Source organism: Patella vulgata, chromosome 8 (assembly GCF_932274485.2).
Source record: "Patella vulgata chromosome 8, xgPatVulg1.2, whole genome shotgun sequence".
In the NCBI taxonomy this organism is placed as follows: Eukaryota; Metazoa; Mollusca; class Gastropoda; family Patellidae; genus Patella; species Patella vulgata.
Genome location: NC_065886.2, coordinates 31,782,845 through 31,800,773, shown reverse-complemented (window position 1 = coordinate 31,800,773; position 17,929 = coordinate 31,782,845). Strand labels below are relative to the sequence as shown.

Genomic DNA, 17,929 nt, shown 5'->3' with positions numbered 1-17,929 from the left:
TTCGGTTCGGGCAAAAATTCCCTCATAGCACACTGTAAGGCGTATGCCCGTTTTCAATAGCCCAATCGGAGAAGAACAGTAGGACGTTAAACCCATTTTATTTCATTGACAGACTGGATACACTTGCTATTGGTTTCTTTTGTTCTAGACTCCCACAACTCTTGTGAGACTGGCATCAAAGTGGCCATTCACTTCAATGTGCAAATTAGTGATGAATGTAAAAGATTCCATAGCAATCTGAATTTGAAACAGGAGTGGATATAATGCTACCTGACTAAAATACTTTCCCTTGCACCTGCATTCATATGTAGCCATTCATGTTATTCTCAAAATGACATCTTGTGTTAAATCATGCTCTTTTCATTTCCCCACCTAGACTCGGTATTTTACGTTTATTCTGCCTTTTAAATAACTCCTCCGAATTCATGACTGATTACGACACACACACGTGTACCTGGTATGCCAAGTTTTAAAAAAAAACAAATCGACGCTCAATCTTCTATATGTGTACTTATAATCACCCCTTTTATATTTTTCAGAGACTGGAAAATCCTTGGAGAAGTAGTTAGTAAATATTGAAACCAAATAAAAAAAAACCCAACCTTACATTCTCAATATAACGCCATCAAATTTTATTAGTATTGGAATTAACTTTGTTTATGAACCTTCTATATAGTATTGATTTGGCAGTATTAATTTAATTTTTCATATCATTTAAAGATGGGTTCCCAGAAAAGTATTTATCGGGTGGTTATATCCAATAAAAGTATGGCAATTTTGGTATATAAGGAAAGTAGAGATATCCAATCTTACTAGAGAAATACTGGATTCCCCGAAAAAACTCACGGAGCGTATACAGGACAAAAATGTAAGGGTTCCCCTAATGAACAGCCCGACGATTAAGAATTTCTGCACGCGTGATGTCAAAGGTCACACGCGAACATTGAGCGCTTGATGTACAAGTTGATAAACGTTAAGAAGAATTAGACGTATAGCACTTTCTGAGATAAAAATGACGGAAAAAGACGCGGATAGTGGATAATCCGAGAATTTAAAATTAGGATTCGATATTTGTAATAAATAGTAAGCGATTAAAGACAACATCGTCTTATGTATGCAATGAATTCTCCTCGGACTTCCAAGACGTGACGTAAACATGACCTGGTTCGATCGATTTTAATAACAGGGCATTCCTTCGCAATAACAATTTTTGAGACGAATTTGAAGCATAATTATGACAAATTAATTAGTTTGAATATGTTTTAAATCCATATATACAGTTAAATCACCCAGTTTGTACGCGGGAACCCATCTTTAAAGAATAAATAATAATTTAACAAACATATTGATTTTTATGCCATTTATCAAACATTGCATTTTAAACAGAACAATAGGAGGGGCTGTCCAGGAAAGTTTGCTATACTAGATATAAATTGGTAAAATACAACGCAAGATTTTGTTGGTGGTTATACATAAGTTTGTGTGAAACAACACTAGCTTCAGAAATTTCAACACAAGTTACAGAAATTGTAACACAAGTGATGTGTAGATTTTCACACAAGTTTAAACAGGAGTTTGTGTTATTTGATCAAATTTAACACAAGTTTGTGTTGTTCAATAGAGACACCTAACTTGTGTTGAAAATAACACAAGTTTGTGTTGTTCCGACACCGTTTTTTTTTTATCAGTGAGGATAATAAACCACCCCAGGACACGTCTTGAAAATAGCCTAGGCCACGCCAGAACCCGATTAGAGGTTAATATACCACACCAACACCCTATTCGAGGTTAATAGGCAACACCAGGATACTAGGCTAACAGATCACACCAAGACCAGTTTTGAAAATAATAGGCAACACCAGAACCCGATTCAATGTTATTATAGCACTCTTAAGGCCCGATTCGAGGTTAATAGGCCACACCAAGCCCGATTCGAGGTTAATACTAATAGACCACAACAAGACCCCGTTAGGGAAATAATAGGCCACACCAGAACTCGATTCATGGGTAATATGCAACACCAGGACCCAATTCGGGGTTAATAGATCACACCAAGACCCGATTTGAGGTTAATAGACCACACCAAGACAGTGTTCGGGGTTGATAGGCCACATCAAAACCCGATTCGGGGTTAATAGGCTACACCAAGAACCAATTCGAGGTTAATACTTTTAATAGACCACAGCAAGATCGGATTCGAGGAAAATAGACCACAGCAAGATTCAAGGTTAAAAACCACATCTGGACCCGATTCGAGGTTAAAAAAACAGTAAGTAGCCATGATATCCAGATCACGTGATCGACACATCACAGGTCATGACATTGGCGTCAATGGGTCATAGGTCAACATTGTAAACAATAGGTTTATCTTCAGCATTGTGTCCGTTGCACCCATAAAGACTATATAATTCGTACAGTCCCAACATCTTCTCTCTTCTTCCACTGATTTTTCACAAAAATAACATCTACAACTCATAGAATTGACGTTGTCTTCAATGACAGCGTCTGCGAGGGTTGTTCATAGAGGCCGCCATATTGCACTATTTTGTGCGTCGGTCGGGTCTATTTCAGATATACACAATCAATTCTGTTGATGTTTTTAGCGTTGGGATTGACTAATAGTTAATGTGTTTCAGTTCTAAAACAAATATTTTAAACTTTAACGCAAATTTAGAAAATAGCCAAATTCTGGCTGGGATTACTGAGCAAAATGGCCATTCACTGTATACGTGCGAAAAAAAAAGCTAGCCACCAATTAATTTTCGTACGTTAGTTACGTACGGTTCTATAATTGAACAGGGCATGCTTAACGTAACAAAATCCTCTGGTCCAGCCAAAGAGAGAGAGAGAGAGAGAGAGAGAGAGAGCGTTTAACGTCCTCTCGACACAAATTAGGTCATTTCGGGACTAAAATATGTTTTAATTTTATTTTAATAATTCGCTTGCGCGTAGGGGTCTTTAGCAGTGGGAGGAAACCTGAGGACCCGGAGAAAACCTACGAGGTTGGACAGGCGACCCTACTCCTTGTCAAGTACAACCGGGGATTCGAAACCCCGCCAGTTGACTCAATGACAGATTTTATGATACAGCGTGCACACGCTAACCATTCAGCCATCCACCCCCTCTGGCCCAGCCAAGGATTCACCAAAAAAGAATTGCCTTCAATAATACAGGTTCTTTAAGAAAATCATACCTAACACAATAACAAAAAAGGATATAAATATCGAAGTCAAGAGATTAGACATACGCGGGAAATTGTATTACTTTAAAAATGAAATTGAAAAGCACCAAAGCAAGATTAACTGAAGAACGGCTCTCATTATGGAAATGGACGTTTTTGGGATTTAACAAACAAAAAGATGATACTACTATAATTACAATCTCAGATTTGAAAAAGAAAGAAAGTAAGTTTTTCCCATCTTGATTAACGGAGTGGGTGTTTAAAGACGGATAATAATTTTATCTGTAGGCGTTGCTATATCATAACATTCTGTTGCAGTTCTACAACCTATAACAAACGCGGAACCGCTATGGCTACGTGACTAATCCGAACCTCAAGAATGCAAACCAAACCAAACTACCAAGATGATATAAGTATTCAATTCATGTTTGAGTCAACCTTGAAAAAGGCCACAAAAAAAGCCCACCAACAAAACAAACGTTGCGTCTAATTAATTTATTCTGTAAATGATCAACTCTGTAAAACTATTTTAGGATTCAATTGTGTCTGTGATCGCGTGAACTCGTCTAAGACTGGAATCTGCTCAATCACGCATACAGTATAGAATACCTAAAGTGCGTGACAACTTTCTTCAGAAACCCATTATCACCAATTAATGTAATATATACTTCACATTAACTACTGCTCACTTTTCAACAGCGAATATACAATGCGCTAATAAAACTTCATTATTTAATAAGACAGGTAGAGAATAAAGACATGCATACGCCATGCAGTGTGCTATGAGGGAAATCGTGCCATGACAGCGGCGCTACGGCCTACTCTTTATCTCGAATTCCAACTGTCAACTTTTACGTGCACGCCAATGTGTATACCAGGCATCAGTTTTTCGTACCATCTGAACAACTATAGGATGTCCCGTGTCAGGCCCTCCGTCCTACACCACTGACAAGGGAGACCACACTGGAAAATGTCGATGAACTTTCGCGGCCAACACTGAGATCGAACACGAAAACGAAACGCAGCTGGCATCCTATTTTACTCTTATTTATGTGAACAACCCCTTAGAAAATGTAATGACAGTACATACAGGGTCTAACGTCTTCAATAGACATATGGAACCTGCATTAATATTCCACAGTAAAATCAGCAACAACATAGGAGAGAGAGAGAAAAATGGGATTTAACGTCCACTCGACACAAACTAGGTCATTTCGGGACTAACATATGGTTTAATTTTATTTACATAATTCGCTTGCGCGTAGGGGTCTTTAGCAGTGGGAGGAAACAGGAGGCCCGGAGAAAAACCCACGAGGTTGGACAGGCGACCCTACTCCTTGCCACGTACAACCGGGGATTCGAAACCACGCCAGTCGACTCAATGACAGACTTTATGATACAGCGCGCGCACGCTAACCATTCAGCCATCCAACCCCCCAAACAACATAAGAACATGCAATAATAGTTATACTTGGTTAATGACTAAGATAATTATTCTCCAATTAAAAGTGGTATCAAGAGGTCACAAATGAGTAACCAATCTGATTAAAATACAGATCTATATTTCGTTTCGTTTTTTTATACTTTCAATACCCTACACTACACGAAGATCTGACCAGTTGTACTGGGAGGTTGTTTCAGGGGTCATACCAGCGGCTTTTGACCCTATGACGTCAGACATTGATTAATCAATCAGAATTGACGTTCCTAAGGGTTTCCCAACATTAACACGCCGTTTCATTGGCTAATTCCTCACATCAACTAGAACGGCTGTTATATGACAACTCTTCCAAATCCTAGTGTTGTGAAGACAAGTAAAACGAAATTTTGAACTATAAGAAAGGAAACGAAATAGGATCTGTGTTTTAATCAGATTGATGAGTAAGCATCTCCATTCTCGTGTACGATACTTGTCACTACTTAGTTGGCATATAAAGTAATATAGGCCCAGTATCAGGGACTAAGATAATTCTCAAATAAGAAGTGGTATCAGGGACTCTTGAAAGAGTGAGCATCTACTGCCCGGTGAATGACACTTGTCACTACTTAGCTATAGCTAAATAAATTGCTGGATTAGAGATCGTGGTACGCAACTAAGATATATACAAGGAAGAGTAATCATACCCTACCTCGTGCACGACATTTGTCACTATTTAGTTAGCAGGGTAGAAGTCGGGGCTCACAACAGAAAGTAATTCGGGCAAGTATCCGCAATTCAGTAGTGTCAGGTTATTGGCAGATTTTAAACAGGGGCTCGCAGCAGAAAGTAATATTGGCGAGTATCCGCGACTATATTCTCAAATGAGACAGGGTGTCGGGCTTTCTAGAAGGAGTAAGCATTCATAAATTGATAGGGTAGATGTCGATGCTCGCAGCAGAAAGTAATATTGGCAAATATCCACAAGTCAGATATATTTTCAAATGAGAAGGTGTGTCAGATTATCGATAAAGCATACCCTGCCTCGTGTACAACACGTATAGCTAACTATATATATTCTAGCAAGAATTATCAGTTGGGTCCACTCTTTCATTTTCCACATTGTATAAAATAGGTTCTCAGTATTCAAAAGATTGTGATCTTTAAAACCCTAACGATGGCGTGCAAGACAGAGATTAATCATGATTAATGGTACAATTGGAATAATACATCAATTGCAAAATGTGAGGCATACACAGTTAGTTGAATGATTTTAAAAATATAAAAAAAATCCCCAACAATCTGCAATACCACATTATCATCTTTCATGTGTAAATTTGATTTCTAAAGACACTGGTTTGAATCAATACGACATGCGTATATACAATTATGATGATTTAATGAATTTTGTAACAAGTCGAAGCTTATATTATAAATTTATTTCCATGCTAAATATGATGATTTAATGAATTTTGTAACAAGCCGAAGCTTGTATTATAAATTTATCTCTATGCTAAACACGTTAGCAAAGGTCTTTGGAATCTCATACCAAACAACATTTTATTGAGTTTTGACAGCGACTGTGCACTAAGCAGCGCATTTTTACACTTCCTTGAACACCTGATACCAATACCAAACAGTTATTTCATTAGCCCAGGTTAGGAGCAGAACAGTAGGACGTTAAACCCCATTTTATTTCATTAGTTTTGAGGGAGAGTGTACACTGTACACTAGGCAGGGCATTTTTTACACTTCCTAGAACACCTGCATTTGTACAATTGGAACACCACTGAACCTCTTGTTTGTTTAACGTCCTACTTTTCTACACCAACTGGGAAAATTACGAGTGATTGCACTGAATTCTGCCCGGAGAGCGGGGGTTTCGTCTACTCTTTACTAAATCCCAATGGCCAAAGTTTCTTTACGTGCCTGTCAGAAAGTATACGGATAGACGTGGATACTTTGTTCCATGCCAAGGACTAGAGATCTCCCTAGCCTCCCACTACTTACAAAGTGAAACCAGCCTGGAAAATCCAGAAGAACTTCCTCAATCAACACCGGGATCGAACCCCAGACCACCTGGTAAGTATAGTAAGCTAGCGCCATACTGATAAAGTCACTGTGACTTTCACTGCAGGGTGGTAGAAAGGTTTCTGTAGCCTAATCCTTTACCCTTCTTAAATAAAGTTATTATTATTTATTTGTGTAGTTAATACACCGCTGATATTAATTTAAGTTCTCGACAATGGCCCATGCTATCGATATATAACACAACAGTCTATACTATAGTCCTACATATATAAAACACATAATTAAAGAAAGGCAAATCTTAAACGAAAGAGAAAGAAATACCAAATTTTACAAAAGACTAACAGAAGCAATGATTTATAAATCCTACCTTTTGTATCGAAAGGTGTTCTATATAATCCCCGGGTGGTTCCAGACTGAATGAAACACTTTTAAACGACGAGGGCGAGACACTTGGGGTAAGTGAGTGTCTCTGTAAGATCGCTGGCTCCACAGTCAAACTAGTATGATTTGGGCACGGGGAGGGGGTGGTCAGAACGGTAGGTGCTGAGCCCCTCCGCGATCCCGATCCTGTTCGAGAGTTACTCGAAGAACGTCGGCGGTTCTTCCGCACCGTTGTTCCAGTTCGCCCTAACATTGACATAATTCATATAAAGCTCATAAAATCACCACAGTCCGTTATAATGACGGTGGTAGCCGATCGATATCTGATTTCATGATCAAAATTGATCTTTCTTGTAAAAGGTTCTCCACATTTCAAAGATTATCCTCTATGATGCATTGACTTTTAACGACAATGGGCGACACACGATCAATCCTCTGTTGCTCGACTTAATAAAAATTGTATGCACATAAACTTATTATGTTGACAAATCCCACCAGGACACATAGACACGTTATTGTTTACAATTTCACTTCTAGCGCAAAATAAATCACAATAGAAAAAAAAAAGTTTTTAAAGCTATCTATGGACAGTTTCCAGCGGTGTGCAAAAACAAATGCGACTTTGGTGCCTGGACACTAGAGACACGTTATTATTTTCAATTTCACTTCTAGAACGAAAGAATATACAGTAAAAATTAATTTTAAAGAATATATGGACGGTTTCCAGCGGTGTTCAAACACAAATGCGACTGTGGTGTCTGGCTTATGGATGTGAATCATCATTAAAATGTATCCCGCAGTCCGGGGACGCCGGTAAAACTCTTCCTGTCTCTACGCATTATCCCGTCCTCTAGCATGACAGTAATTAACTGTTACAGTTCTGATATGCAATCTTAGTTTCCACCAGTATGAACAATTCCTAAAGTTTCCTGAAATACGCCATATCGCTTATCAGGAAAGTCTGGCAGCCATCAAAAAATCGAATGCAGTGTATGTTGCAGCCTCAGCACATTTGACATTTTTATATCATGGCACTTGTCCTCAACTTCTTTTGTCCAGAAAAAAAAAGAGCCGGAGTCTTACTTAACACGCTTATGTGGGCATCAGTAAATGCAAGTTAATTATGGAACCACTCAAGTGCTATAGCTATGTTAGTTAACACAGTTTCAAAGCCAATTCAACCGCATTAAGCCACGATAAAGGCATTTATTGTGCATTCGCATCACGTCACCTAAAACCGATTAACAATTAAATTAGACCAGTTTCCCACTAAAGTCGAGTCTCGTTTTTAAAGCACTCCTAATGACAATTAATTAATGCAATTTAGAACGCCGGGGACATCACAATTAGTGTGTGTAGTTTTTTTTCATTTAAGGTATTTTCATCTTTTCCCAGAATATAGTTCACAACGTTCTGATTAGTTTTTATATCAGCATCTGTGAACATGTCATTCTTCTTTACCCCGCTTGTTAAGTTCAAGTATTATAATTTCAACGGATACGTAACTAACCATACAATATATTGGCTACTTTCGATTTGTTTTTAATGAGTAAGTAAGTTACAGAGATTTGTTAATCTATTTAGTTAATCTATTTATAGAAATGCGATATCTTCCCCTCTTAATAGTTTTGCAATGACCCATATATACATCACTTTTGCACAATATCTACAAAGTGCATAAGTTCAATGCTGATTCAGAAAACGCAAACAAGTTTTTCTGCCCCGCTGAGAATCCGATCATACAATTATGTAGCAATTGCATCGGATAAAAAGAGATCCTGTCTTTTTTATTCACAGCTACTTAAAAGCTGTGTGACTTTATTCATTTTATCTCATTGCCAGTCATGGACATTAGGTTTAGTCTGTAAATTCTAGCAGCCACTTTGTGTCCAAATGTCCCGTGCATCTGTAGAAAACTCCACTAATTAGCTTACCAAATACTAATTTGAAAGCGACTTCCGATATTCTCTTAGTTTTCAAGTTTAGACACCTTCCTGCAAATAGTATTGGATATAAGTCGTTGGTGTGCATCTTTTCGTAGCTTGAAAGATGTGCTGAAGAAAGCGCTAATTACTCGGTCTATAAGCGTGTTTCTGGAACACGCTCTTCTGGATAATTGAAACGCTTTCGACTTGTTATTCATCTAATGCTACCGGCTATGATTACTTCTCGATCAGTCACACAACCCAATGTCCTGTTCGTCATTATCGCCAAGTGTATGTTATGAAGTTTACGAGGAGGACTGCTGGCACTTACTGTATAAGCCAATGATGATGACGAAGACATGGGATTTCAGAGTCAAGACCATCTAAAATTTATAGATTTATACATTAGGGAAATGATGAAGTTTCTGATGTTAACACGCGGTATCCAACTCTTTTGTAGAAAACACAAAATGTGTGTTGTTTTAACCCTAGATTTGTCCCCGCGCATTTAGAAATAGCACAGTCATGAATAAATGCATGTTATCCAAACAAAATTATGTTGTTGAAAGCACAGCGCATAATGTGAGTTATTTTAACACATATGTTCGGCGGCGATTATGTAGACATTAAACCAAATGAGGAAATCATATATTAATTGGCTGAATATCTTTCGTTCATCAAGAAATAAATGCAATTAATGTTGAACAATATAACAGTTAAAATAGCTGCTCTACTAGCAGTAAGGTTTGGAACAAAGGTATCCGTTTAACTCCCCGAAAATCACTACATTGTGTTTAAACGTCTTTATCTCAGCAATTTGTTGACCAACTTCTCTCAAATTGTTTACACTATCTAATTTGAACACCGTTCAACAAATTATGCCCACTATCTCATTTGAACACCTCAAGTATTTCCATATATTCAAATAACATCAAATCGAAAATTAGTTTTATATTCCTTGCGCTTTTACCCGAGGGAGGGGTGGTGGGCGGATCAATCCAAATAAATGACGAAACAATCAGCGTGCCACGAGTGAAATCCAGGATAACAAACTCGGGTTTAATGGCCCCTTTTTCTACAGGATAATGAACACTTTATCTGATCTACGAGTACCACATCCCGAAGAAAGAAATATCCCGAATCTATAGCAATGTCACTGATAAAGTATTCAGGAATTCTGCAGCATTATTATTTGACATAATTTCACCTTTAAATCTTAAAATAGTGTCAGTAATGAACATTTAAATCATGATAAGTGAACTTAAATTACCTTTAAATCGTAGACATTCGTGACAATTCACCCTGTAATGTCAAAAATGCAAGCTACAGACAATTCACTTTTAATTCTTAGCTATTCGAGATAATTTACTTTGTAATTCAAGCTTTAATCGGTCGTTATTGATGTACGAAATACTGTACGTAATATACCCAACTGATAAACAATGTGTAATTAACTCCTAATTTGTAGATATTCCATATGTCCAAGAGGTAAACAGTGAAAGTTATAGGAAATTCCCCTTTAAATCGCCCCTCTTTGCAGTCAGCACTATATCTTACATCAAAGTAGTTCAACACACCCACAGTCGTTTTAGTCAAGTATCCTTCATTCAGATTTTTAGCTAAGCAGCTTTCTACCATCCGGTGATTTTGAGTGTGGGCAGATGCCGTAATCCAGTGAATAAATAGTCATTTAAAAAATCCCTGAAGCTTCTGCCGTTGACAGACGTCAGCATATGAACAGCAAGTACATTGTTAAATACTCGCGAAAGGGAACGAGACCCCCATTAGGACTCGGAAATAACCTATCATCGCGTCCAACTTATTTTGTCATTTAAGCGGCGGAAAATTCATTACCGATGGTGGAAATGGTGCCATATTTTATAACTATTGTTATATCAGCGGATATTAGATGCCATTTAAATCAACATTTAATCATTGCTCGTACAGATCTCCCGATTATGTTAAAACGTTTACCCATCTATTTTCGATCCGTCGGGATATCACAACTGAAATAAATCTCGATTTATATTTTGTCTCAAGGTTAATATAAAATTGTACAAATATCACCAGGGATGTGCATTCCTTGCTTAAATAAAAAGTGGTATCGTTGCGTTGTAGTAAGCGTGGGTCCCCCTCTCAGTCCAATAAGGCGTTATAAATTCATCCACTGACGATGTATAGCATAATCGTCCGTCGTTTCATTTCTGTATATTGTCTAAAATAGCCGTTAATGCCTTTAGAGACTCGCGGTCTGCTCTTTTTATCAAATATGCTTAGAATATGGCACTGATATAAATTCAGTGGTAATCAAAACTCTGCTTATCAGAGTGTCTATGAGCACAGCTGTTTCGTGGACATTGATTGAAGCTCTTAATATGCACACCGATACTTAAAAGACGCACATAGCCCATCCTTACCGTTTCTATATTGCTAATTGCTTTTGAATTGGTGTAGTGCATTCTCTAGGTAATGAACTCACTTCCCCGAGTGATTTCACCTGTTGGCCTGCTGAAGTTTTTTTTAAGATTACACCGTTTCTGTTCTCTTAATAACACAACACCAACATGTTAATGCAGTCTAAATCAATTTACGAATCAATAAAAACAGCAGGTGCATTGTTAACTCCAAAGGACATTTACAATATATCATATTCCATTATTTATTAAGATAGATCTGTGTGTTAACATCTTCTTTTATGTGCCACAGTGAATGCGTTTTTTCTCAAAGCATCCCTGGCTGTATGAACAATGTACCTATTGATTAGCCGATGCCATGAATCACTGAAACAAACTTTCACATTAAATTGTTCTAGACGTGCAACAGTTAACTTTGCATCGGAATTTAAACAACGCCTTGTACTGTTTCAAACATTTTATTCATCAATATTGTAAGAGGGTGAATCGGGTACATCAAGAATTACTGAAACTGTTTTGTGTGATTCAAAACGTTGAAATGTACTAGGTTTGTTGAAGTTGGAGTTTTTCAACAGTGTCAATTATATTTTACTATCCCAAAGACTAAACTATGTTTTGTCAAGTCGTAGGTCAATTAGGGCCAGCAACCTTTCTTAATCTTGTAAAAGGGTGATTCAAAACGTTGAAATATACTAGGTTTGTTGAAGTTGGAGTTTTTCAACAGTGCCAATTATTATATATTGTACTATCCTAAAGACTAAAATATGTTTTGTCAAGTCGTAGGTCAATTATGACCAGCAACCTTTCTTAATATTGTAAGAGGGTCATTCAGGTACACCAAGAAATATTGAAACATTTTTGTGTGATTCAAAACATTAAAATATAGTATGTGTGTTGATGTTGAAGTTTTTCAAAGCTGTCAATTATATTTTACTGATGATCCTACAGATTAAAATAGGTTTCAAAAAGTCGTTGGTCAATTATGGCCACCGATCTTTCTTAGTTGATTTATTAACATAATGCATGTTTTAGTGGTACAGAATGATTTGATGGTCACCGATCTTTCTTATTTGATTTATTAATACATGTATAATACTATATGTTTTAGTTGTAAAGAATGATTTGGTAAATAAAATAAAATAAAATCCGATCAATGGTTTAGATACATAGAAGGATTTATAAAATAAAATAAAATAAGATAATCAGTAGTTTCAAACTGATATAATAATGAAATCAAGAAAATAAATTCAAGTGTGGATTCTTTATAAATGATTTTCCGTTAATGTCCATATCGGCTTTATAGATCAGGTCCACGCCTTGTATTATTAAATTCATCGTCTTGTCGTAAAGCTGAAGGGATATAAAATATTTCTTTCCGCTAAACAATTGGACATTAGAGAACGTATACGTATATTGATTATCAAATGAATATGGATTGTAATCAAGAAAAGACGTTGTTATCACGAGAGTTATTCATTATTTTTCCTTTTAAAAATGAGTGGTCTCGGGAAATCATACAAGTAAGAGTCGTATTGCTACAATAACTTTATTGACCGAATTTGTTTAAGCGGAAGACGAAGTTCGATCAACGTTACATCAGGGCGGTATGAGTAGAGCGTGTTTATTATAACCCGTATTCGAACACTGCCATGCTGTAATCTATCATGAACTGACCCCAGATCGTTACCGGATCTACAGACGTCAAATTAAGCTGTCAAATAATATACTTAAAGCCGATTATAACTTCTGGTGGTACATTAACAAGCCGTGGATTAAACTATCCCTATGGATTAACGTTGAGAAAGAATCCAGACATTGAAAGAAAGAATGAATGAATGAATGGGTGGAGTTTTATGGCACGTCAGCTCCAACCGCGATATACTGCGCCAGGCACATGGTGAAAAATGAGACAGGCGAAAATATATCACAAAACAATCAGTTTATATGTGTATAAAAACAAATATCACAAACGTATTACTAATACTATGCATATAAATATTTAAGAGGTGGGCAGAGAACAAACTAAAAAAAGCGATTTTACGTACAATCAGGGGTCATTATCCGATACGCGAAAGTATGGAAAGGAGCCCAGATCTTTAGGATATAACCATATATTTTAAGTTTAATCGAAATTGGATAAAACAATTATGACCTCTAGAGGGTCCAGAACCTTGGTATTACATACTTCTACACCATTTGCGGACGGGGAGCGACCAATTCGAAATCAACCGTCATTATGGTGTAACGGTGATAAATGTAAATATTTTTTTTTTAGATCGGATAAAAATTGTGATCTCTAGAAGGACCACAAGCTAAAAATACGATTTTTTTATACAATCAGGGCCATAATTCAGGAAGTTACGGTTCGATGTGCGCGAATGTCGAAAGGAACCGAGATCTTTGGGATATAATCATATATTTTACATACTTTTATACTTTTTGCGTACATTGAGCCGCCATTTTGTCTGTCAGTTCCGGTCCGAATTTCACCAATTTCGAACTCAATCGTCATTATGGTGTAACGGTGATAAATTTATTAATTCGGATACAAATTTTGATCTCTAGAGGGACCACAAGCTAAAAATGCGACTTTTTGTACAATCAGGGACCATAAGCCAGGAAGTTACGTTACGATATGGGGGATATATACATATATTTCAAGTTTCATCAAAATCGGATCAAAATTATAACCCCTAGTTGGTCCATCCTTAATATTCCATACTTTTACACTATTTGCGTACAAGGAGCGTCATTCTTTCGGACAGTTTCGGTCCGATTTTTACGAAATTATAACTCAGCCGTTATTATGGTATACCGATGATATATTCGAACGTTTTGTTTTTTTAAAATCGGATAAAAATTTACTGTGACCTATAGAGAGACCACAAGCTAAACATGCAACTTTTCGTACAATCAGGGGCCATAATCAGGAGGCCACGGTCTGATATTCGCAAATATCGAAAGGAACCTAGATCTGTGGGTTAGAAACATACATTTCAAGTTTCACCAAGATCCGATAAAATCGTGACCTCTAGATTCTCCACAAGCTAAAAAAGTGATTTTTCGTACAATCAAGAGCCATAATTCATGAAGTTACGGTTCGATACATACTAATATCGGAAGGAACCGAGATGTTTGGGAGATAAGTTTCGTCAAAATCGGATAAAAATTGTGTCCTGTAGACTGTCCACGAACAAATTGTGGACGGACGGACAACATGTGGGAGTATAAAAACCTGTCTGTTTTAATGAAGTACAATATGGACCCGGTTTTACAAATATAGACATTAAAAGTGCAGATGGAGGAGCTCGTAGAAAAGAGATTTGCTCTCGAACGGGTCTCACCACGGGAACATTATCTAGTCCTAAATCTTAATAGAAAATACTTTCTTCTACTTTGTGGGTTAACAGTTCTGCCTGCATGACGTCTGAGTATAAATTCAAAAGAGCCGGAAATTACCGGAGTTTTACCGAGGAATGCCGATGGAATGTCTCGCAAGCAATTGTTTCAATCCACAGATATATCAAAAACAAAGCCTGTGAATTAAAAAAGAAAAACTGCAAAAAGCAATTTCCACAATTCTGCCACAAAATTGAGAAGTGACACGAAGTGACATTTCCCGAATTTACATACCCATATAAGGCAGTAGAGACATATTTGCATAATTGCCGTTTTATCTTCAACGAAGACGAAGATTTGAAAGATGATATTTAAAAGTGTTCTTAATTTAGAATCATAAATTGTTATCTAATGCCGTGGAAAGTTTACTTTACGATACAAATGAATCGAATCAACATTACTTGTCTCTTAAAGGACATTTTTATCATTGGGCTGTATAAGAGTCCGTCATTTTAGGATTCAATAACTTTAATTAATGTTTGCTTTCTATACAAATCTATAAACCCAATTACACAGGATTCCATAGGAAATTTAATATTTTTTTGAAAGAGACGAGGGAAAATTTGGTATCCTCCCTTTCAAGCTCCCAGATAATCCGTGCACTGAAATGAATTGGGGTTTAACGTCTTACTTTTCTGCACCGACCGGGATCATGCTGATCGACATACATCATGCAGTGTGCATTGGGGAAAAGTATCCCCCGAATAGTGAAGTTTGTGCTTACATTTAATAGAATTCAATCTTCCCTGGGTTCTTTTACATGCACGCATCGTGGTTTCGTCCCATCCAGGTCTGTGGTTAAATAGATAAGGCTAATGATGCCTGGTAGACTAAGGTAGCATCAATCCCTTGTTGTCGGGGCAATCATGACGATTTCAATGAGTTTCAAAAGTAAGCATTTTACTTTCAAAAAGAAAATGATGTATTTGCACATTTCTTAACTTACACCAATGAATTATAGGATTAATAGGATTGTTCTTTAACAAAGTAGAACTGTATATAGATGCCGTGTGTTTTAACTATCGCTTTACAGTACGATGGGAGGTCGATTTAAACAATAAGTTAATTACTATATATGGAGACAATAACAAGAATTTATGCTTGTGAAAAATCGCTTCCATGGAGAGGGAAGCATGGGTTTAACGTCCACTCGACACAGGCATTTCGGGACTTACATATGGTTCAATTTACTTACAAAAATTCGCTTGCACATAGTGATCTTTAGCAGTGGGAGGAAACCGGAGGACCCGGAGAAAACACACGAGGTAGTACAGGCGACATTACGCCTTCTCACATGGAAGCGGGGAATCAAAACCACGCCACTTGACTTAATGACAGACCTTATGATTTCTGTGACAAAGTACTCTGTAACTTTCATCAAATTGACCGATCATTTATGTCCATAGAACTTATTGACCCGAGTTGGTTTTGGATAATATATGATCTTGACTTTTCAACTCTGTATATACTTCTGTTAGGCATGAACTGGCTATGATCTAATTAAACATGTCCATAGAACTTATTGATCCGAGTTGGTTTTGGATAATATATGATCTTGACTTTTCAACTCTGTATATACTTCTGTTATTAATCTGTAATTAATCCCATATGTCATTTACAAGCTACATTATTTGTGTACAAGCTCAGCATGGCTTCAAAGGATGTACGTATCGGTCAGATAATCATACCATGACGTGATAAATAGACAATTTCATACACGACCATGAGTCTTATCTATTTTCCCTATTGTCGGACGCTAAAAACCAGGAGTTTGGTGACAGAGAGACTATGTTCCCCGTTCCCGATGTAAATAAATAGTATATTTACTGAACTGATTTCTGTTATCACTAAGATAGTGTTACACTTCACACGCGTGCGTTAAACCACTAGACCCCCCCCCACCCCTTCCATAGACAACGATCATTGAAAAGTTTGGACGACTGCATATATCCAGGAAAGTCATTTTGACGTGTATATATTTAACTTGACCTGTATTTCCTATTATGTAACGAGGCCAATTTGGCACATACTTTTACTGGGTGACGTACATGTACTAATGTAGAGCCCTTTATAGTCTCTTACCATAGAAACCGTTCTACTATAGGCTACAGTCTAAGATAGTGTCGATTTTAGAGGGATCTAATAGGCTTGAGAACCCTTAGTATATAATCTACCTTCTTCTAGACAATCTCACTGACAGTAAATTACCATCAAAAGGTTAAAAGCATCAGTTTTGTACGTCTGAGTGAAGAAGGATAAAAGTATTACTCCATATCTCAATAACAGTTTTAAATATAGTTACCAGCACCCTGGATTAAGCATCCAAGCAGAAAATTCAGCAGAAAATTCAATTTCATGTCAGTGAGAGCATACAAAATAGTGAAACCTGTGGAATTTCTATTAAGGCCACTGGCACGTTAATGATAAGTAAAGGGCTTTTGACATGCATTGAACACTGGCACGTTAATGATAAGTAAAGGGCTGTTGACATGTATTGAACACTGAGGTCACGGGTGTTCAGTAAATGGGCCGAACTTTTATTAATGGAACCGGCACGCAAAGGATAATTAAAGATCCATTGACATGTTTTGAATACTGGGGGCAACGGTGGATCAGTGAGTATAATACTGGGTCACAAACTAGGTGGTCCGTGTTCGGTCCTCGTGTTCGCAGAGATAGTTCATCGGAATTTTTCCAGCGTGGTTCGTTTGCCAGGGGTACAGGATGGAGTGTCTGGCAAGGAACGGCGTCATGTTGTTCGGATGTAACTAAAAAAAACGGGTCTCGTGTACTTGCTAGTGTGCACGTAAAGGACACTTGACAGTTGGAATTCGATGAGAAGTAGGCGGAAAAGTTTCTATCAATACAAACTTCACCTCGCAGCTCACTGCATGCTCGTTGTCATTATCCCGGTTGGTGCAGAAAAGAAGGACATTAATCTTGCTGAAAAGTGATAGCGCCGCTCTAAGATCAAAATATCCCACAGCCATGTGTTTATTTAAATCTACTTTAAACCCATTTTATCTGCTCATTTAATCTACATATCGATTTGTCTGACGAAGACAATTATTTTTCTTTGTGGTTTAGATATTGTCCTAAATAATTTATAAGCTGGTTTATGTCCTGCTAGTCATCAAAATACACGTCGTTCAACTCGGGTCGTCTGTGTATACACAACGTC

At 37.2% G+C, this 17,929-nt stretch overlaps 1 protein-coding gene across 5 annotated transcripts in view; it reads right to left on the bottom strand.

Annotated features, from left to right (window-relative positions):
• Positions 1–17,929, bottom strand: part of LOC126830340 (transmembrane protein 272) — a 138,086-nt gene that overhangs the window by 12,492 nt on the left and 107,665 nt on the right. The window contains exon 1 of one of the 5 annotated variants that reach the window (XM_050560714.2): positions 6,997–7,538. The exons of the other annotated variants lie outside the window; for them this stretch is intronic. Within the exon in view, the coding sequence (XP_050416671.1) occupies positions 6,997–7,269 (273 nt within the window). The 5' untranslated portion in view covers positions 7,270–7,538. Of the gene's footprint in view, positions 1–6,996; positions 7,539–17,929 lie in introns of those variants that run through there. 5 annotated transcript variants of the gene reach the window in all.